The sequence below is a fragment of the Crocodylus siamensis genome, chromosome 11, assembly GCF_052110815.1.
Source record: "Crocodylus siamensis isolate JL-2025a chromosome 11, ASM5211081v1, whole genome shotgun sequence".
NCBI lineage: Eukaryota > Metazoa > Chordata > Crocodylia > Crocodylidae > Crocodylus > Crocodylus siamensis.
This window is the reverse complement of record NC_143405.1, coordinates 58,945,179-58,968,895: the sequence shown is the minus strand read 5'-3', so window position 1 is coordinate 58,968,895 and position 23,717 is coordinate 58,945,179. Positions and strand designations below refer to the sequence as shown.

Below are 23,717 nucleotides of genomic sequence, written 5' to 3'. Positions count from 1 at the left end.
ACAAGGGAGTGGGGGTAGAACACTAGACTTGGTTTCATTTGTGCAGCCCAGGTGTTCACAATTAAATTTCCTTTACTGCCTCGTTGATATTCATAATTGTATCTGAAAATATAAAATATGATTCAGTTGCTAAGCATTGTATTTTGTATTTGGTTCCCAATAATTTAAATTTAAAAACCATAAACTATTACTGATTGGCAATTTAAACACAATGTGGTGTATTTAACGATTAGCAATTTAAACGCACTCCACTGTTTAAATTTCCAACCATTTCTGGCATTTTGTTTTTAAATTCCACCTCTTATCAGACTGCTTCACTGCTTGCATTTTTGGGACTTTCAGCATTATACTGCTTTGGTGATCATATGTAGCACATGCAGCAACCTTATTTACTTTCAAGATCGAAGTGACACTCCATTTGCTTCCTTCTTAACTAGATGCATGTGTCCATGTGAGTGAGAGGCTCCTTAAGTAAAAACATCTAATTTTCCTTTAGGTCTGGGTTGTCCTTTAAAGGTCATATTGACTTAAATAAACTTTGGAACGGGGCATAAGAGAAGATAAACATGAGAGGTTTGTTTTTACATTGATTGTGCCATGGAAAAAAACACGTGTGCTCAACCTTCAGCAAGTACAGTGATTTATTTATTTTTCTTTGCATGCATAGGCCTGGTATCTACGTATCCTGCCCCTTTATGCCTGAATATCACTTTTACAGGCACAGTGAAGGAAACATAAGGTAGTGTTTAATACCTACTATTTAAAGGGTACTATTAGGTCATACTGTAAGCTAGACTGTATGTACACTTGTAATTACTTCTCTCATGAGTTCCTCTTGGTAAGTTCATAGCCCTGTTGTATCATGGTATTTGATCTTGCATCTGGGAAAGCAAATAGGTGTCTCTTCAGAGGCTGTAATGACATTTAACATCATCTCCCTGGAGATATTTCTAAGGAATATAATCTTGCTCAGTTAAAATTAATGAGCATCAAGGCACAGCATTCTGAGCCTAGCTGCTTGTTTGCTGTCAGAGAGCTCAAACCTAGCCCTCGCTGCAGTACTACAATGCATTCTTGACCTGTCAAGGGACTGGGAACAATACTTATTGTTAGGAGGTGATGCAGTGACATCCTAATTGAACCCTCTTTTCAAACATTTAATAGTAAAAGTTCTTCTGTCATGCAAAGAGTGAAACATTTGCAGTTGTAGAATAGGACCAATTTCTGGTTCAATTTTCACATATTCACATGCTATAAAACCCACAAGGAGTTGCACAGTATTGATGGCCATTTCTGTCCTGGCTGTCTACTCTACTGGGTCTCTATGAAAAGAGTCTGGGAAGGGCACAGTGGGAGGTGTCTGCTGTTTATGCTCAAAGCCACCTTAGTCCTGCTAGGTCTACTATTCAGAGCGCTCAAAAGAATTCTGATTCATCGCCAGCCAGAACGTGGATGTTTATTAACACTTTTTCTCCATATATCTATATCTATCTATCTATATCTATCTATAGATATTTAACAGCACATAACTGTTAAATGAGGTCATATATATGAATTCATGCTCTAAATATTCATGTTATAAAAGCTAAGGAATCAGACTCAAAACCTTGTAATACTGGTGTAATACTGATGCGTGTGTGTGTATTGCCTCATTTAATGTGCTGTGGACACACTAGAACCTAGTTGGCAAAGTAGTTAACAAGCTTTTCCATCATTTTTCTGTGCTTCATGGAAGCTGATACGGTGAGAGGATAGAGGCAATTTGCATGGATTTTATGAGAGCCTGTTTTTCCCCAGCATATTCAGGGTGGGAACCATGTGTGCAAGAAGATAACTGTCATTCTTACCTGTAAGTACAAAAGCATCAACCGAGCATTAACAATAATTAACATTTGATTCTAAAAATGTCTTTGACAGCACTGCTAAGTCATTTCAGTTCAAGAAAATAATTTATTTAAGTAACTTTGCTGTGGGCTTATAATAAAGTAATTAATATGCTGGAACAGAATGTAGCGGCTCTTAGCGGTATGCAATTTATGGCAGCCATAAAAAATATAGTTAAAACATAAGCAACCCAAAGAGGTAGTGAAAGAATTTTACAAGAAACATTAGCTTTACCTTTAAAACGACAACGGAAAAGGAGTTGCATAGGGCCAGTGGGGCCCTCAGTGGGATTAGTCATGTGATTCACTAATGTACTGGAACAGTACGATTTGCTCGTATGAATTATGGCTCAACAGTGTGGGAGCCCAGTGAGGACTCCTGATGGAGGAAGGGTTGCTGGTATGTGCAAGGGGGTCTCCATCCTCTCTTTCACGTGTTTAGCAGGGCTTTGTGTATGTTGTATGAAAATTGCTACTTACTCTTCTGGTAAGAGGTATGGATCTAACACCGAGACTGGTGGAGTAGGGGATCCCATCTTGGTAAGAGCCATGATGTGTTCAAAGGTGATATCAGTCTGAGTGCCCATGTCGACCAGCTGAGACTCATGAGAAGAGCTGAAGATCTTGGTGCGTGGCGTTCTCCTCAGGACCTGTACCACGATGGGCTCCTTTGCTGTTTTGAAGGCTTCCACTGCCTGCTCGTGCGTTGCTTTGGATAAATCCTTTCCGTTCACCTGTAGAAGGAAGGAAAGGTAAAGAATCGGATCACAACTACTGGAAATCAGTAAGCAAAAATTCCACATGGCTTGTTGCCCGTTTGTTTTGCACAATACCTACTGCCACCATTTCTATGTTTCTGTGATCTATCCAGTGATCTATTCTATGGCCACTTTCCATCCTGATGCCTATTTGATGTAAATATTCATTCAGTATAGATCACAGAAACATAGAAATGGTGGCAGTAGGTATTGTGCAAAACCCTGATGCCCAGAAGCACCCTTCAGTCTGCAACTTCCTTTACAATTGCCTTCTCTCTCTGGTCCTGCTTCTCTAACAGCGACCATCTTTCCTTTCTTGCCTATGCTTTATCACTTAATTTCCCTCACCTTGTTGGCACCTCTATTTAGTTTAATAAATGATAACTAAAAATCTGGGAACAGGGCGAATGAAAAATGTTATGCTAGCTAGTCGTTTACACCATTGAATTTTGAACCCCCTCGCTTAGCAATCTCTATTTTTTTTTAATTTCAGTGGTAAGCTTTTACTACATTTCTTCTTTGAATCGGTGCCTCATTTGCTGCTAGAAATCTCTCACCACTTGTCCTAGCAAAACAAGATATTGATTCTCTTGTTATTTTTCCTAGGTCCTTTCAAAATCGTTTAACCTTATTACTGAACTACGAGACTTTTGGGACAAGCCCTCTGAATAAGTAATTTGCCATTAGCACCTTGTAAATAACTTTGCTGCTGAAACATTGTCATCATGTCCTAATGCTGCAATGAATGCTCAGCCACCACCGTGGCGATGAAAAAGGAGACAGCACTGGATCCCTTGTGCTTCTTTCTCTCCCTCATCCTAACCATCTCAGACCACACTGCTGGAATAAATGTTGACCTTGTAGCCTTTTCTTACCTCCCATCCCAGTAACCTTCCCCTTCGTCTAGATAAGTGTAAATATACAAGTATTTGCAGATGCAAGACAGGTGTATACATGCTACTTATAAATTGCATATAGATTACTGAAGCAGAGATTTGAACCCAAAGTGTTAGGCTTTAGTCTCTCTTTAGTCTAATGAATATGTAATAACTTCATCTAAAGTGGACCACTTGCAGTAGGAGGTGTACTGAGAGAGGGTCAGCCCAGAATAGCTGATAACGTGGTGGTTGAGCCACTTTCTCTTGGGATGTAGGAGACAGATGTTCAGTCAGATAGAAGACGAATGATTTGAACCCAGGACTCCCACGTCCAAGAGGAAGTCTACAAACCACTGGGGGATTTGGCTGTTCTAGGATGGGAGCTCACTTGGGTGTGAACCTTCAACATTTAAACTGGCTGAAAAGATGCAGTACTGTAGCGTTTTTAACCAAATCCCTCCATTTTTCCCCCAACCCTAGCAGAGGTTCCACCTGAAATTAACCCGTTTAATGGGCTTTTGCAGCTGGGAAAGAGCGTGTGGCTTTGCAGTGCAGTCTGCAGTGGGTTACTGCCAGGATCTACCAGTAGATCTGAAGGGTTTGTCCTTTACCTTTCACCCCAGTAGACAGTTACCATTGTAATGCCAATGAACCGGGGAAATATAAGAAGCTCTCCCAGGGCAAGTTGTGAATATTAATAGTGTAGCAAAATAGCAATGCTTGAGCAAATGATGCTGCAGCTTAATAGACCTATTCAGACAAACAAACAACTTTTCTGTGGACCCTCTGCAGGGTTACAGTGGCTTCTGCTGGGGCCAGCTAGACCAAATACAAGTCAAAATCTGAAAGGACTTGTAGCCATTTGGTGACAGAATTAGCAAGAATGAAAACTGCAGCTCTACCAGTCCAGGACATATTTTTTTCCAGTGGATGATGTTTTAAATTCCTGTACTTTCTCCAGCAGAAAAATCTATACATTTAACAATGTTAGGAAATCTGCAAAACTGATGTATTGGTTCCAAGTGAGGGAGCAATCATCTTCTGCAATAAAGTATATACAATCTTTCTCCAGGCACCCACTGAAAAAGAGTGAATTTCTTTTAATGTACATCCACAAATTAATATTACAGACTTCCTACAGCATTCAGGTAATTTTTGTTAATAGGCAGAAAGTGATACTAGCCTATGCAGCAGAGGTTAAGCTCCTGGAGAACACAATTTCAAACTCTGTGTATATACAGCTAGGTTTTGATGATCCTATTCAGGCTGAATAATACTCTATTGCACAAACAACCCCGCTGGGACAAGTGGAGATTACTGAGAGAGTAGGGTGTTTTTCAATGTGATGATAATACCTGAATTTTGCCTATAGCTGACAGACTGTCTATAGCAAGAAGCAATAAGGAGTACCTAAACAAAAAAAAAAAAGAGGGTTAAATCCAGTGCCTAATCAATTTAAAAGGCTAAATTTCTTTTGAATTACCATGTGCACATAACACTTATTACACTGTCATCTTAAGCTCATCACAGAGAAGCTGGGAGAGGTGATGACACTAGTGTTTTGATCAGTCAGCTGAGAACAGGAGCTTTTCTGCAATGCGTTTTGCATTACATTTACATTACACAAACAGTTGCACTAACTGCAAATGCTCAGAGTGATGCTACGCATGTAAAGTTTGGCCTGGTCAAATTAAATATCATTAACTCGCCCAATTGAGCAGATTACTTTAAAACAATTTGTACAGCTGTAAAATTAAGTCCAACATAATGTTTTTTGTGGAAACAGGAAATGCTGATTATGTGCCTGGTTTTAGTATTTGCTGTAAATTTAAATGCTGCAAATTTTACTGTGTAAGGTCTAAAATCGTGGGTGTGTTAAATCTGTGTACAATGAAGGCTAATAAGCAAACAAATTTTAAGAAAAAGTTATATTGTGGCTGACGTGGTTATAGAACTGTGCTGAAATATCCACCGGCAAACTTCTAGATGATCCGTTTTCCACAAGTTATTCTATAAACCTAGTAAAATGTTATGACTGATGTCAGTAAGATTAGTCATCCTGTGACCAATGTCTTTCCCAGTAACATAGCTAATTCTTTTTTGTTAAACATATATGGCACTGACAGTCATGAACCGTCCCCCCTCCCCCCAGAAAAACCCAGTTCTTTACTGGAAGAGGAAGCACATTAGTTCAACCTGGCTCCCTGGCATTTGCATAGATTGGGCATTTCAGCAGGGCTTTTTTGTGCTTCTATCTAATGATTCAATCGGCTATTAGATAAAAGTGCCAATAACTCCACTCACGCACCCGATCTATACAGGCATTGGGTGAGCTGGGTCAAACTAACACCGTGCCTCTTATGGGCATGCGCTGTGTTTGGTGCGGGGGCATGCCAAGTTGAAAGTAAAGCACCAGGTTTTTTTCCCATGTCTGTAAGCAGTCATATTCAAGAGGCCTGCATATTCATGACCAAGTGCATCAGAACGTTTCAGTAAAGCATGGGATTGCTCTTTTGCCTGAATCCTAACTCGTTGTGCTCTCACAATGACTTACTATGGCAATAACTTCAATATCACAATGTTTAATAACATCAGGTGAGGAACAGTAGGTAAAAACCTTAAAAAAGACTTTTTTTTTTACTCTACTAATACAGCATTTTGGTTTCAGCCATTTTGAAAGCAGTTTAAGTGCACTGAACTTCTGTTGTGTTACAGATTTGAACCAGTTTCTGATCACTTATATCAGTTTGTGTGTAATTTCTGTCCCTAGCCTAAGAGGTCAGACCCAATGCAGACATATTTAGAAGGAGAGCCAGCTAACACAGAGAAGATTTGTTGATGTAAAGCTTAAGCTTATTGCTAGAGGGAATTATTCCATATTCTGGCATCTATAACCTGCAGCTGCCAAGTTTCTCTACACAGCTGACTCCCAAGCCAGAATTAGACAAAAGAGAAAAGACTGATGTCAAAGCTTTCAGTGCTGACAGAGGAATTAAACACAGATCTTCCATTGAAGTTATGAGTACTGAATACGTAAATCACAGATCAGAGCGATTTTAAAATCTCACCCCAAATATTTCAGTGTAAGAACTGCCCAGTACACAGTAGTTGGTTAGTGAATGAAGTACAATGGTTGTGTATCTTATGTGTATATATATGTTTGCGGTAGTGGTTTGCTATGTGACTAATGAATACAGTGGTAAAGGAAGAATTACATTTATTATGTGATTTTTATACACCGAATTAGTTTTCTGTAGAAATTTTCTTGGGAGTTTGGTTGTTGAGAACTGGTAGATGCAGGAAAGATGACACTTAATGGCAACATACAGGTAATTTACATGAGACGGGTAGTAATTCTACCTGGTAACCACGCCACCAGTCCATGTGTGCATACTAATAAATACCCAATGGATATCTAATAGATTTGACAGCCAATAGGAGAAGGCCTCATTCTGAAGCCTTGCTAAAGATTGAATGAGTATTTTTTGTGATTTATTATGTACATGTATTATTCTCATTGTGCACATATTACACACATTTGTTAAATATGTCTCTCTTGCTAATTAGGAAAAAGAGTATGTTTTCACAATAGCTTTCTTGATGAGCTCACTCTTTTTGGAACTGTGGACAATATTTGGTTCTTAGCTGCTCTGGATTTACCTTAGTTAACTTTCTAAAAGTCACTGGACTTAATTTCAGTATTATACCGGTGTTGCAAGGTTCTGAGTCTGATTCCTTATCTTTTGTAAAATGAATATTTAGAATGTGGATTCGTAGGGACAAAGTACAGAAATGGGCAACATGCACTATCAAATTCCTGGAGTAGATATCCTTCCTTTAGGATATGTAGATAAGATCAAGAAGAGTGTGTAACCCATTCATCAGTGTGTGTTATTTATCTCCCTCTATGCCCAACCTGTGCAGTAGGTGAGCTTTACTCTCACGTTCAGAGGCTGATTCTTTGCTTCAGTTACGGAAAATCAGTCTTTTAGTTGTGAAGAGCTCAATTTCAATCCTTGGTGTTGGTCAAAATGGTAGCTAGGATGATCAGCTCCATAAACTTCTTTTTGAAGAGCTGCATGAGTAGGAAAACGACTGATGGTGCAGTACGTAGAGCTACTGGCAGGATGTGGGAGAATGTTTGAAATGACTTGTAGTACTCAGCCTATGGAGACGCTCATCCCTGTGTGTATATACAATTAACGCCCTCAAGGCATCTTCTTTCTTCTTGTCTGTTATGTTAACCTAAAAGCTCTCTGTGTATTTAGCATTACAGGCAAATGTGAAATAGATGGCCTGAGAATGCCTATATGATTTTCCTATTCTGTGAAATGTGATTATGTCAGTGACTGAGTAAATGTTCTGCACATATTGTGGCACAGTATAACACAGCCTAATCCTTTTTATTGTGGAATAAAGCTAAAGTCAAGGAAAATACAACTTAATATAGTTTAACTATATGAAACTAACCAGGAGCCACAGTCATTAGAGATTTTAAGCAGAATTTTTTGTTGATTTCGATGGAGTGGCCTTATAAATTGAAGGGGTAATATTGACTATTTTTTAGAACATGCATTTGGGAAAAGAAGATGAAGTAGTCCCATTTTTAAATGCTCTGCATCTTATGGGGCTGCCCAAGCACTGCAGCTGAACAGGCAGATTGGCATGCAGGTGACTAAATTTGCTTCTGTACCCGAGTGCTGATTTATGAACTCAGGTGCAAGATTTCAGTCTGTGCCAAATCCTTGGTCCAGCATCTGCACTACATCACTGATGTGCAGGAGTTCTACAAACCAGTACAACCAACCTTGAGAGCATCATCCAGGGGTAAGGTTTTGCTGTTGCTACTTCTCATGTCTCTATACTACATTTAACCATTTTGTTACACGTTGATGACTCTTTTTGTGCTCATTTATTGTGCTTTGCAAGGTGTTTTCATTGTATATGTGCCTTCAAGCACTGCATCAGGTGTGGCATAGTTTGAGGTTTTGTGCCGCAGTCACAGGTGGTTGAACCAATGCTATAGACCCACTTCTTCATTAGTTCCTTGGAGCATCCAACTCCAGTATGTAAGTGGTTGAGCCACCTTTGCCATGGTTCGTCTGTCCCTGGTAGTAAGGACTTGGCTGCTAGAATGCCCATTTTTCCACTGTTGGGTATTTTCTTCAGTCTCTCGTTCCACATCTGTTGCGTCTCCTTGGGTGTGGCATCGAGAGGTGGTGCGCTGGTGAGGATGCTCCTGTGTGACCTGACTCCAGATGCTTGTGAAGCAGAAAGACAATCTCTTAAGCATTAATCAGAGAGGATGCTATTTGTGTTCCTATACGCTAGTAAGAACAGGGTAGATGCACACCGTCATAGATTAACTAAATAAATTATATAGAGAGAGCACAAGCTTTTGTAAACACAAATTCACTTCAACAGATGCTGTAGTCACTTCTGGCTGGCTATACGTACCAGCTTCAGAAAAGTACAAGCATTTTCTAATTGTTCTCAAAGTTATGGGTCAGAAATCTTTGTTATGACTAATGTCAGTAAGATTAGTTATCCTGTGACCAATGTCTTTCCCAGTAGCATAGCTAATTCTTTTTTGCTAAACATGTAGGGCACTGACAGTCATGAACCATTCCCCCTCCCCCCAAAAAACCCCCAGTGTTTTACTGGAAGAGGAAGCACGTTAGCTCAACCTGGCTCCCTGGCATTTGTATAGATCGGGCACTTCAGCCCAATCTATACAGGGTTTTCCAGAAAAATGAAAGGGCCTGTTTTGGTGAAAGTTTGTCTTGAACATCCTATCCTGCTGGCCACTGCTCTTCTGATGTCAGGCAGACCAATGCCGGCCAGCACCTACACACTTTTTTAGTTTGGTAGGCTTCAGACATCCCGCTCTTAAGAGTGGAATAAGGCCTGTGCACTGCCAATCTCCATTTAGTGACTTCAAAACTGTCTTCAGAGTGCTACAGCTGAGGTCCCAGAGTTGGGCTGTCAGCAAACCACCCCAGGCTTTGGATAGTTACCTTAAGCTCCTATTTCCCAGTCCACAATCAAATTTGCTACAATTTCTTGATAGTTGTCGTTACGCATGTCACAGCTTCTGATTTTGTTTTTTAAACCTACTGAGGCTGTTTGGCGTTTATCAAAATACAGCAAACAAATGCAGCCGACGACTCTAAATATTTATCTCTTGTCTAATCTACTTGGCCGATTCAGTTCTGTGCGAGAGTTGAGAACAGAGCGGTGTCTTTTTGCACATGTATTATTTCCATTCTATTTGTTTTTTCAGCTGGGGTAGGGTACCGAAAATCTTTATTCGCCAAGTTTTATTCAAAAGCAAAGTTAGACACCCTTGAAGCAAAGGATTATAACGGAAGTGCTGATCCAGCCTCCACTGTAGACGCTTATCTACATGGGAAAATCACACTGTGTTAGATCAGAGCTTATGGTAACTGGCACAATGCTAAACATAACTAACTGGAGAAAGTTGGAACTGTTGTGTTTACTGTTGTGTTCATTACTGGAGCTCCTCAGGATTTGCTTTCTAATAGGCTAATGTTAAAGGACACAGTATAATATGGAGATCCAGAATTACTCTTCTATTTTCAAAATAGTCTTGAACTTTCTTTCTTAACTCATTATCAATGCAATGTCTCAAGATGGTACTTTTATTATTACTATTTATTGTTTGCCTCACCATCGGGCTTAACAAGCCGTAATCATGTACAAAGACCACATTGTGCTGGGTATTAAACCCAGAGGAAGAAATGGGTCCTGCCCCATGGTATTTACTAAGTAACAAGTTTCCATTACTTTAACTGAGTTCTTCACTGACTCCTTTAGCAGCAGGAACAGGATACTGTGAAATGATGTTACTCATAGTGTTCCAGTCTGGACCCTATGGTGTCCTGATACCCAAAACCAAAGTCAGCATATCAAGGATAGTTTCAGAAAGCTCATCACTATTTTTATGAATTACATTTTTAAAAATGCTTGTTCTTCAAGTAATGAAAATTTCCAGACTCAGGCTTGCAGATGGCTTGCTCAGCCATTTGTTTTCTTTCTGCAATTCCTAGCACTGCAAGCAAAGATCATATAATGCTGAAGAGTAATGCATTTGTGCTGATAGCAACAGTTTTCTTTGTTGGTTTCCATGTAAAAGCAGCTAACCTTGCGTCCTTCCTAAACTTCAGTAGATAACTGTGTATTATTTGCAAATATGTAATCTACATGGAAAGCTTGAGTCATAGTAGATAAACATCACTATTTTGAATTATTGCAAAGCTGGTAAATATACATTAGGCTACAGTTTAAGTAAAAAACATCTTTAAACTCCCTTTACTTTCTGCTTTCTAGCCACACGCTTTATCTCTGCTTGTAAATTCTATGAAACAAAATTCTTACTTGTAAGTGAGAAATAACATTGGAAATAACATAGAAAAATGACCACGTATGCAAATACTTCAATAGGCTGCCAAAATCTACAACTATGCATAATTTCTTAAGAACCTTACTTGCCATGTGACAGAGACAATAGGATCTTTCATGGAAAAACGGATAAATTAGCTTGACTGAAACATACAATTGCTTGCTTTGGGAAATTTTCTTTCTTAATGGGTCTCGGAAATATACTGAATATGGAGGAAGCGACAAGTAAACTAAAGTGGGGGAAAATAGGCCTTAATGACATCCATGGTGGAGCCAGGCAAGATAAATAAGTACGTGACACAGAGAGAAGAACCGTTACGTGAAGATTTCTGCTAGGCTGCACAATAAACCTATGTTGTAGGTTGGTTTCCTTTTTTTTTTTTTAATAGGGACCTTTTAAATAGCGTGTAAAGCAATAAGGAAGTTACAGTGCATACTTCCCTGAGTTGTGTGAAAATATAATATATAGGGAAGGATGTAAAGCTACATTATGAAAGCAGCATGACATTTGTAAATATAAAGGTACATCTGGTTGGAGGAATTCAGTGACTACCTCAAGTATTTAAAGAACAGTTGTGGTGGAAAAATGGTGGTACTTTGAGCCTGATCCAATACCCATTGAAATCAGTGAGAGAGTTATCACTGACTACAATGGGCCTTGGTTCAAACCCTGACTGAGATAAATCTGATCACTAGAACAGGTGAAAAACAGGCCAAGATGTTATGAAACTAAGCAAGCCATCGACATGCAGTAGGCACAGGCGGTATCTGACAATGGGAAGCCAAGGGAGAGATACAAAATGACATGATAGTCCATTAAGGTAAGACATGATGTATGTTCCTAATCAAGGAAAGGGAAGAGAGATGATACAATAAGATAAAAAAAAAAGAGAGGGGCTCAGAAAACAAATCGAAACAGAAAGCCCCCATCCAAGCAAGTGGGCAGAAACTATGCGTTTAAATGTCATCTCAGTAACGTGGCTTTCATTCCTCTTTCCCAGGAAAGAAAAAATGAAAAAAAGGAAATAGAAATGAATAAAAAGATCAGGGAAAGGGTGACGGAGTATTATAAGCTGGGAAGGCGGACAAACATTTTTGAAGCTGTAGTGTAGCGTACTGTGCATCAGGCGAAATTCCTAGGTAGGGGACACAGCTGAAGCTGATGTCATATGACTATATATGAAGATGCTGATGGTAATAGTTACCTGGATAGAGCTAGACCGAAATAAGGAGGTTACAGTGTGGGCCTGGGCGGGGCCCAGCTGGCTTCTGGAACCAGTTTTCAGTCCCTTTTACCTCTTGGCTTGGAGAACTGGATAGTTATTGGCTAGTTATCTCTTAGGATTTCTGTGAGAGGCAAGGATTTTTTACGTTGTAGATTTTCCATTGTAAGCAGTAAGTTTTAATATTTTCCATGTTATGGTAGTGAGTGATGTAGCCATGATGGTCCAGGAACTGTGTGAGAGGCAAGAATTCTTGAATGTGTCAATTCGACATTTCAAATCTGGTGCATATATATTTCAGAGGGTATAATGGTTTCTTCTGGAATGTTTGAACATTAGAAGATGAGAAAAAGAGTCTGAAAGAAAGATGGAAAATTGGGGAAGAAGCTGATAATTTTAATAACTGGTAAAGAGTTTGCAATACACAGGATGGAATTTCCATTATGTTCTTGTGGTGCTGCAGATATAGTAACGACTTGGACCTGTAAAGGTTTCTCCACTTGATGGGTAGGTACGCTGTTCGGCATCCTTTCAGTTGGAGCAAAAAGTTGGAATTTCCTTCTGACAAACTCTGCTGAAGTGAAATTTAGCTTGGAAGAGCAGACTTCTGCACTTACAGTTTCTCCCTTTTATCCATGCAATATTTCACCTTGATGATTTTTTTTCTGCTCAGTGCTTGAGCCCCACAATAATTTCAGAGTAAAATTAACTTAGTAAGATACTCATACAGATCTAGTGAAGACAGATGTAATATTTCTAGCTCCACTTTTCACCAGCTGAGGATCTGGACTCTAACTTTTCTGAAAGTCTATGTGCATTGACATCTTCTATCACGTTAATATTCAAGTTCATACTTCTGGGAGATTTTTTTATTTTTTAATTGTAACATACAATATTGTAATACAGCTTAAACGCTCAATTTATCAATCTCTGCTTAATAAGGTACTGGGATAAGGGTCACATTTTAGACTTTCTGGCCAGGGAAAGAGGGGGATAAGTAGGTGCTATCTGGTTGGCAGCAGGTATTTGGATTACATACTTTGGGTGCATTAAAGGCATCTCTTCTTTACACAGATGGAAGTTGGTCCTTAAAGCTTTACCACACTCTGCTTTACAGCTCTCCTACTCTTTTTCTCTGCTGTACCTCTTATCTGGCACCTAGGGAAAATCCAATGCCTTTCCTCCCTTCCTCCATGAAGGAGGAGAATTTACACAAATGGAGTTTTAACACAAGATGTTTTAAGTGACACCTGCTTATATGACTAGCAATGCGCCAGATACATATCCACGTGGGTCATATCCACATGTCTGAGGGCTCATAGAGGAGAGAGTGTAATGAGGTAAAATAATAAGCTGTGACAGGAAAATGTGGCAAGGCACTCTCATAAGGAAGTTCTAAAGTGTATAGACTATAGGTGTAGACCATCCAAATAATTGAAACTGGAGTACCATTGAGGAGGTGCTGCTGGACTTTAGTAAGTACCTAAAAGACAGAGGAACAAACCATATTTCTGGAAATAGTTTCTTGATTAGTATTTTTAATTCTTTTAAACTTTATTTTGTCTATAAAAATATGATGTACTTTACTTGGCTGCAATTTTGGCTATATGCACCAGAAAAAACCTCTAAAGGGCAAATGAAAACATTCTGTAGAGTCTTGGCTACAGTAAAGTGTATAATGTATTGAAAGAAAGTAGTAACTTTCCCAGCTGTCTGTCAGATTATGTTGGTTTACATTGGTTTAATGTCATGAATAGTAAACATTTGTATGCATTCTATGGCTTGTTGGTTGTTCTATAGTTCAAAAATGTCACAGAGGAAAACTTTTTTTTTTTTTGGTGCTTAAGAATGAGTAAGAAGCTTTTCTTTGTAGAAAACCATGCAAAGCCTTGGGAAATGCTCTACAAAAATGCTAGTTCTGTTAGACTACAGATGTCTGCGCCCCATTTGGAACCCTCTTTATGGTCTGATACACTTCTTTAGCAAGCTCTTAAGAAGTCTGCATTTTAAGAAAAAAGCAGCACAACTTTAAAGTTTTTTTTTTATAGGAACTGGAACAGCTAAAAAGCCCATTTTCTAACCCTCCTCTTCCGTAGGAATTGGAAAAAGAAGGTTCAAAATATAGGTTAATTCTTCTTGCAGCTCCATCTAATCCTCCTTTTATTTCATTAGTATGGACAGTCTTTCTCTCTCTTTAAAAAAAAGCCCCAGAATTGTATTGTTTAGTAATAGACTGTTTCCATGTGTGTGCATTTCCCTTCTTCCTCACAAACCATTCATAACACCAAAGTTAAGATTGAAGGAAAATTCCTCCCTTAAGAGGACAGAAAACATTTTGTTCTCTAAAATATTTAACTTCCAAAAGGAAAATCTAGGCAGAAAAAGCCTTGAAATAAAGCAAGTTTGTACTCTGTTAACACTCAGATGTGTTAATTAGGAACAGGGTAGCATAATTACTGTATAGAACATATTGGAAGTTATCCTTTTGCAGCGGGATCCTGGGGCCCACCACCAGTGCAACGTAGCTCCAAGTGAAATCAAAGGGAGTTTTACCATTGACTTTAGCTTTCATGCAAGCTGAGTTAGGTTGCTGCTAAGTGCTTCTGAAAGTCCCACCTTTCGGTATACTGAGAGTTGGCGCTCAGGTTCCTCCTTGAATGTTGTATTTATTGGGTTTAGTGATTTTTTTTTTTTTAATTTATTTTTTAAATGCCTGGGAACAAAAAATATATTTTAATAGTTTCTAACCAAGTTAGAAGAGCAATCTTTTGAGTATCTGCTTCATCAAGCTATCTGGTCCATTGGTACGGGTATGTTTCCAGGCCCTTTTCTTTAATGAACCTTTCTGCCACTGTAATGAGCACAATGTAGGGGGAAGCAATCCATGATCTTTGAGTGAAGTACAAATGATAGCCAAACATGAATTTTTCACAGAGTGTAGCCACCCTTCGTTATCCTACTTTCCCTAGGTCACCTGAGGGGCTGCCTCTATGCGCTGTGGACCTAAACTGCGGTAGTTATCATTCTGGGAAAGCGTTACACTGACATGGATGGCATTGTAATGCAAGGCGGCTTCTCAGCTATGCTGTAGCCAAGAGGCATAAATTGTGTACAGCACAATGAGGTGTTTCTCTGACCTGAAGATTACAAACAACCTTTGTGGGTATCTAGTTAGAAGGATCAGCTTGAAAATGCAGAGCCCCTTGAACAAAGGGAGGTGTTGGAGTCAGAAACGTCTTTATCTCTTGGGCTGCCTCTTACCACTCTGCAACAACTTTATTGTGATCAATGCGGGCGGAGGAAATGGCAGCAGAAGTTTAATCAGATTAGCGGAGGGTTTGATACGACACTGATTTAACTAAGCCAGCTAGCTGAGCCTGGGGGCAAGCTGCAGCAAAGCAAAAACATCCTTACCAACGATGTGCTGTTCTGGCTGACGTTCGTTACAGATCAGACCAGCGCAACTTTGTGGGTAGACTGGGCCTAGTCAAAAATCATAGTAAGACCTTCTTACGTTGGTAGCCTGTCAATGAGCCCATGTGGGCCCCGCTGTGCAAACAAAATGGGAGACAGACCCTGCCTTGAAGAGTTTCTCATCGAAACAGCCCAGACAGACATGGAGAATACAGGATTATGTCACTGTACCGGACCAAACAGAACGAAGAATTCAGGGTCAGAGACTGAATAACATGACCAAGGTCACACAAAGACTCTGCCGTAGATGAAGGTTGAAACAAAATCATATGAGCTGGTCTAGTGCAGCGTTTCTGAACCGGGGGTACATGTACCCCCAGGGGGTACATGAGCCTCATCAGCGGGTAAGTGAGATATATTTCATATGATGTCTAACACAGGTCAAAGGGCCTAAAAAGAAGCCTTGACAATTTGAAATTGCCAGGGCTTTACTGCCGTAAAGCGCGCATGCACGTGGAAACCAGATATCCTATTCCTCTTCCATGCCTCAACCTTGCACTGGAAACATCACTCCTAGGGGGTACATGAAGTCTCACTCTGAGACCAAGGGGTACGTCGACTGAAACAGGTTCAGAACCGCTGGGCTACAACCATAAAACCACACTTCCCTTCTACCCATGGGAACAAATTTCCAGCCCCAGTAGCCCTCCATCCTTCGATTAACACTTCAGCCTTTTGCTCTCTTGCTCCTCACTTCATCTTCCCACTCTGCCTTATTACCCTCCTGCTCCCTGGCCATGGAGGTGGGGGTGGCGTTTAGTGAAGCAGGGGAGGGTGGCAGCAGCTGACTATGGAGAAAGCTATATCCAAAAGGAAAAAAGAAGTTGTCATTGGTTGAAGAGGGGAAAATGCTTTTGTTTAGATGTAAAGTGTAAATGCTGCTCAGCACAGACAGGGTTTTTGATTGGCGGTAAATTCAGAGAAGCTCCTGAGAAACGCATTCGAGAACGGTGTCAGACTGCCTATGTCAGAGGCGAATTTGCTCCATTGCCTCATAAATGCTCCATACGGAGACTGGTGAGGAAACGTTGGCCTAATAAAAGTATGGGTTTTTTTAACTGAACTATGGGAAACTTTGTTTTTTGGCTAAAACGTGGCATCAATAAATAGCACGATTTGTTTAGAATGCGTTACATTGGTCTTTAAAGCCCCAGCTTGTTTTACATCGTCTGGTTACCTGCTCCCTCCTGCCAGATCCCAGACCAGCCAGTTCAGCAAGCCTGAACAGACGCCCACTATTTGTGTTTGCCTAACTAGCCTCGGATTGAGTTGATGCCAATATATACACACAGAGTGCTCTCTTGTGCTGGTGAGAGCCAAGCATGACCTTTCGTTTCATTATTAATGAGCACAACAAAACGCATTTATTAAACCTGCACTTTTTCATTGTTCCATATGTTTCCTTTTGGCCTGCCCATGTCTGACATGTGACAGTAAAACAGGGAGTGACTGGCTCTGCTGCCTTTTCCCCTGTGGACTCCTAGCCACCTGCTTCATAGCATTAAACAGATGCGGATGTGTAAAGCAACCCATCCTTTCAATCGGTTACCCTGAAAAGCAAAACAAAGCGAAACAACTTTTTTCCAAACAAAGCTTGGTGGGTTCGGCAGTTGATTTGTTCAAACTAAAGAAGAAAATATATTTGAAGCAGCTTATAAAAAAGAAAAGAAAATTTCAGCTCCATGGTCGATCAGTCTGTTTTGCAAGTGACCATTAGGCATGATGTTTATTTCATATCACATCATGCTTTATGTTTCTTTAACAACCAGAATATTCCTCCAGCATGCTATAAAGCGTATTTTCCAGAGTCATTTGAACAGAGGCATTGCATTATTCATCGTCAAGTGAAGAGGAAAATTTCAATTGCCAGTTTCTGGTAAATGTCTAATTAAGAAAGGGGACTTCTGAGCCACAGACAGGCGCCACAATCATTAAAGGGCAGTTTTCTGAAGATTATGGGTCTCCAGTCTGTCAAACAGAGTTTTGGTTTTTTTTTTTTCTTCTTCAGCTGAACTAATTCAGCAGTAGCAAACCCTGCCTAGAACAAAGCCCTTGGAATTAACATCTTGTTTAAGCAAACACACGCCTACTTCGAAGTAAGTGTGATAGGTTCACTACTGTTATTGAGGTCAAGTTTATATTTTGTCACTTAACTATTATAGCTTCAACACTATTCTTAGTTTGGATCCTAGCTGAAGTTTGTACGCAAAGCATATGTTCGGGATTTCTTTCTTTTTTTTTTTTTTATCGGAGAACTTGCTTCAAGTAGGTTAGTTTAATATGGATAGCACAGCCATGAAAGGATTAACTTTGAAAACCACTGAAATCTAGCCTAATTGCGTTCTCTGTCTGCCTAATTAAATATGAGGGAACTTTCATCACACAATCTTCTACCTAAATCTACCTTTAGAAACTTTTTTTTTTTTTTTTACTTAAATGTGTTTTGAGTTTTGATTTATTTTATCAATCCTTACTTTGGGCTTAATTTAGGATGGTGTCACTGCCAAGGAAAGTGCAAACGTGAGCTTACCTTTAAGCCTGAACTCCAATTGGCTTATGCGCATTCTTAATAAAAAGTTACTTTAGCTGGTGTATCACAATGGTAAATGTGTATGAGGATTTGGAAGCCTAATAAAAAAAAATACACGTTTGAATATTTTAAACCAGCTTTACATAATGGTGTTGCATTTGTAGACATGAAGAAGGCAGCGACTTCATGGTTTCTGTTTGTTGTAGGAAGTTGTCAGTTGAGTACAGTAATGTTCAGTGCCTTATTCATATGATTTTTCTTGTTGTCATGGTGACTTTCAGGCTGACTTGTGTGTTTTATGGCATTGGCCACTTAGCCAATTCTAATGTTAAAAGCATAAATTCAACTGATTTTGCTTCCCCCAGTGATGTGCGAGCTAAGAATCTGTGAATGGAGCTTTCTGTTTGATGTATTCAGGCACAAAAAGGTCATGATGTCAATTATTTATTTATATGTGAACTTCAGGCCTTGTGAAAGGTGCCAGCGCCACGTCCATGGGAGCAGAAATCCCCTGATCCCAGATCATCGCCAGCAAGGGCAGCGGTAATGCAAGTTTGTGCCCTATCAGTGTATCTCGACCCTGCTCCACAAGGGCAGGCTGCAGAGGGGAGTTTCGTCTCTTTACTCAGTCAACCGTGCTCATTCAACTGGGCATGCCTATGGCAGCGAGTGGCTTGTGCGAGGTGGATGTCCGCCAGCAGCTTTAAGAACTGGAGCATACTCCACCCACTCAATATATCTAGACAAACACCTTTCCACCATTGCCTCCTTCAGTCAGATTCAGCAATTATACATCACAGCAGAAAGTTGTACATGCCTGCTCTTGAAAGGTGCGGGCAAGCACTGAGGCACGTGCTTACAGCTGTGCAAAGATTTGGGTGCTTTACTGAACTGGGGTCTTTATTAACTGGTGTTGTTGCTACATCAACTTGGAAACACAAAAAGTTTGACTGCAGAGAGTCCCCATGCTTTTATATCTGCTTCTTCAGTACAGCATGCTTAGGTTTTATCCCGCAGGGGAGGGGTTCACAAACTACGGTACATATATCCCGGGGGTACACAAGACATCTCTGGGGACTCCGTGGGAGAAACTGTGTACTGGTGGATTTAATTTCATTATAATAAGGGGTTAAAGATAAAATGTATGCTGGTGAATCTGGAAGGGGGTACACAATAAGAAAAAGTTTGGGAACCTCTGCTGTATAGGGTCCCAAGTACTCTTCGTCTGTTAGTCTCTGATAGCTGAAGTTGCTGAGTGATAAAAAACAGTACTGGAAAAATGGTCTGATAAAAGCATTTTGGCTGCTTGCAGGTGTGGGGGGAACCCAGAATGGCGCTTTAAACTTGGTGCGCCCCCCTCACTGAACCCAGCGCATGTCCAGAAGAGGCATTGTGTTAGTTGCAACCGGCTTTCCCAATGTCTTTATAGATTAGGTGCTTTAATGGGACTTTTTTGTCCCTTTTACCTAATAGCTGATCGAATCAGCATTAGTTAAAAGTGCCAAAAAGCCCTACTGAGGCGCCTGATCTATACAGATGTTGCAGAGCTGGGTCGAAGTAACACTCTGCTGCTTCCAGTAAAGTGTGCTTCCCCCCCCCCCGCCCCCTCAAATTTCAAAACAACTAGATAAATTCATTATCTTCTATGGGCTTCTTAGTTATCTCAGATGTTGCTCATGAAGGCAGACTCATACTAGGTGTGGAAACACTTAGGAAGTGTCAAGAAGTTCTGTGTATTCATAGCTTTGCCTAAGAATGACTTGTTACAGCTACTAGAGAACTAGAAGAGATCATATCCCAGTATATTAGCAATGCTTAGCTATATCCAGTGATAACTGTCATTCTGTGTCATGGAGATTTTAAGTTGCCATGGTCCCCCCCCCCCTTTAAATCCATAATACAAAGCACTGATATGCACAACATCCACAATGCTCTTTAATGACTAGGTGTCTTAATTTGCTTTTTATTATGTGATTAAAGGTACAATAAGGTATGTGTTCAACAAGAGGGAAGACCATTGTTCTGCATCATTAAGCTCACAGCGGCCCAAAAAGAAATTGTAGGCAGTGTGCCAAAGCCCTTAATGAAGAGGATCTCTTTGAATTATCTATGGATGAGGAAGGGATAAAGCCTGAGCCCTGGTATATTTGATCCTCTTTGTGCTCCCTGTTATGAGGACTTATGGAGCCAGACGTACTGGACCTTCTGGAATTGTAATTTATTGAAGCATTAATTTCCCAGCCACATTAAAGCTCTTGGCCTAAAAGAGAAAGTGCAGTTATGCACTATTATTAATTCTTGCAAGTGTTTTCTGAATTCCTCCATTCCAGAGTCATGAACTTTTAAAAATAAGGTTAAAGGGATTTATTTGTACTAATGCTTAGTATTTCAGAAAAGTGAATTATAAGCTGTATCACACTAAATCTTGTTTAAAAAATGTTTATTTTAGTCTTCATAGAGCTTTATTTTATAGCTTCATTATATTAGGTTGTCTTGAAGGGTACAACATAAAGACCACAGCAAGAGCCATTTTATTACTAAAGTGAAAGTGTTTCAATATTTTTGGCATTTATGTCCTATTATTTTTAATTAAAATTATTTTGCATGTCTCGCGTTCTAGATAGACATCATCCTATGTACTCTAATAATCTGTAAATTCCCTACATTAATATAAAAAGTTTAGCTCACTGCACAGTGTTGTAAACCCCACAGAAAATGTGGTTTTGTCAAGATATGGTGGAAAAATGTACATGAATACTTTAAAAAAAAAAGTTTAGCTTATAGACTAATTGTGCACAATATTAAGTATGAAGCTTATGATCCCAACTCCTTATGTAAATAAAAAAGGAGCTCTAGTATATTAAAATGCATGATTTTTCAATCTATTAAAACTGTAATCTATGACTTCTGGAGAAGTTGAAATTCAGGCCTTGCTTCTCCATAGGGCTTAAGAACAGGTTTAAAATTGAGCGCTTGCCCATGGTATGGACTGAAGTATACTGCACAAAGCGGGATCTGAGCACTTTGACGGCTCATGCTCTAATTTAACACTGAGGCTCTGAACCTGCGCAGTTAGGCATGGGCTTAACATCAGACGTTATAAGGTTGCTCAGGTATCCTCGTGAGCCTAAACTGAAGGTAAATGATGTTAGAGAGTTGAAAAGATTCTCCTCTGCCTTCTGACACGACACAAAACATCCTGCAATTCTTGCAAGTGGTTAAATATTCAGAATTTGCTGCTGTCTCAGTTTGTTCTGCTTGTTGTACTTCTGAATATGTGATTCGTTGATAGTCCTCAAGCCCAGACTGCGTGAAAACTTGGCGATGCTGTGGGCTAATGATTACGACAGACATCACCTCATCTTAACAGAAGGATTCACACAAACAATATTGACTTCAACCCTACTGTTGCAGGCACCATCAAAAGCCGGGTCTCGGTTAGGAACGTTGTCCAGGAAATGTTGTTATCTTGCTTTAGAGGCCTTCCTATCATGACCTGCATTACAGTAGCTTCACAAGGCTGAATGAATTTCCGCAAGTCAAAATGAGTATAAAAACGTCTTACGATTTGATTTAACAACTTTTTTTTACACAAAGCAATCTTGTCCTTGGGGGGTCGGAGTGGGTGCAGGTAGGGAGAAAAAGAACAAGAGCAAAGCTCTGTGTTTTTAAATTGTAATCACTTCCTAATTAGCATAGGATACATGACACTGATTTTACTCACTATGTTGCTGATGACTTCAGTATATCCTGTGATCAAGTACAGGTAGTATCACAACAAAGACCACATGATTTTACTAGGCAACTCTTTTGTAGTGATATGCAACACCCTCTACTGGTAAGTGTAGAAAATTACATCTCGGAGAGATGTCAACTGATTCAATACTTGCATGTGGTGCTTTGAAATTGTTTCAGATTCTTAATATAAGTCGAGAACTGCCTAGTTACCATCGTTTCAAAATATTCAGGCATTTTCTATCTGATGCAATGTTGGAGCAGCATAAAAAGCCCCATACTTTTCAGATATGAAAATATAATAGGTGCTTTCCAATTTTCACTATACATTAAAGTTGAAATGAATCAAAATGAGTAAGATGACTATGGGAGCCTGCCAGCAGAAACAAATACCATGCAGACAATACAGAGAGTTGGGAAATATGAAGTTCTGCTTATGCTAAGATAGGAGTTAGTAAATTGGTTATTTGCCCTCAGAAAGAACTTGGTATGAAAACATTATTGTGAAGAGGGATACAGCAGTAGTTGAAGATGCACATTAGCTAAGTGACGTGCTGAGAAGCAGAAACTGCGAGACTTAAAACTTGTCTAAAGAGTCACTTAAAGGCTGAAGTCATCAGCAAATACATGCATCCCACAGAAAGAAGTGTCTTATAATTACTTGTAAACAGAGACAAAACCCCCCTGAGCATCAATCATCGCACATGTCTTTCTAACTTGTTCAAAGAGTGCATGACCAAGCTATGACCCTTGTTGAGACATTTTACTTAATACATGCTGGAGAAAATGACTCTGGCACCCTGACTGTGACACGAAGGCTTGTAGCAAGTTTGATGCATATCAATGTGAATTTAAATATCTCGCCTCCTGGGAGTTGGAAAGGCACATAATAATAGTAATAGTAGTAATAATAAAAGAATGTGCAGTGCACATGCATTGAGACAGACGGTAAACCCCTATGTCATCAGTTTTGCAAGCACCCTCTTTCTCCTCCCCCACCATAAACAATAATAATTGCCAGCAGGCTACAAAACATTTGTTCTTAGAAATGAAATCTAACGGTTTTACCTGACAAACTTCATACAGTAATTTGTACTGCTCTTCTTGCTTCTGTAGAGTGCACAAACTGCATCCCATGTTTAAGTAAGTGTCAGAGACAGTCTTCTTTATTCACCCGTACAGCCAGAGAAATAGCTGTTAATAAGCATGCATGCAGATATCCTTTCAAATACCTGGGTGAGCCAGCTAAACTGAAACAATTGACATTGGTATTGCACCGTTTGTTGCAGAGCAACTATACCCTTTTCTTTAGCGCTTTCCCTCGTTCACTCGGAGTACACAACACTCCCTCTACTGCTTTAGTCAAGCTGCTGTACTGTGGTCCAATGCACACACTATATACTGCTACTCATGCATATTAATCAGCCCTCATTGACTATTCATAACAGACAGTGATACAGAAGCTATAATTGCGGACGATGACAGCTGAAATTTCTCTAATTAACAAGCAAGTGCTTCAGTAGCAGGCATAATAAAAGACACTAGCAATTTTGTAAACCGTTTTGTAGCAATTACAAATAAACATGACTACATTTTACTATATTCCCTCAGGATAATTCTTAACATATTTAAGCAGAATACAAATACATTTTCAATGCAAGCTGCAATGAAAGGAATTTGACGATACAAAATTCAGCATTAAACGTGGCAAAGTCAAATGCAGTCAATTATTATTTGCTTGATGTTGGCACCGTGCAAACGCTTTACAAAAGGCAGTCTCTGCCCCATGGAGATTACAGTTCAGATGTCTGGCC

The 23,717-nt window shown here is 39.7% G+C and overlaps 1 protein-coding gene across 2 annotated transcripts in view; it reads right to left on the bottom strand.

The window, feature by feature from the left end:
- The window catches only part of PDZRN3 (PDZ domain containing ring finger 3), a 186,338-nt gene that overhangs the window by 18,189 nt on the left and 144,432 nt on the right, over positions 1-23,717 (bottom strand). The window contains exons 1-2 of one of the 2 annotated variants that reach the window (XM_090021475.1): positions 22,972-23,245; positions 2,364-2,617 (exon numbers count right to left, since the gene is read on the bottom strand). In XM_090021475.1, coding sequence (XP_089877601.1) covers positions 2,364-2,617; positions 22,972-23,040 — 323 coding nt within the window. In that variant the 5' untranslated portion in view covers positions 23,041-23,245. Of the gene's footprint in view, positions 1-2,363; positions 2,618-22,971; positions 23,246-23,717 lie in introns of those variants that run through there. The other variant, XM_090021474.1, reaches the window with a different exon arrangement.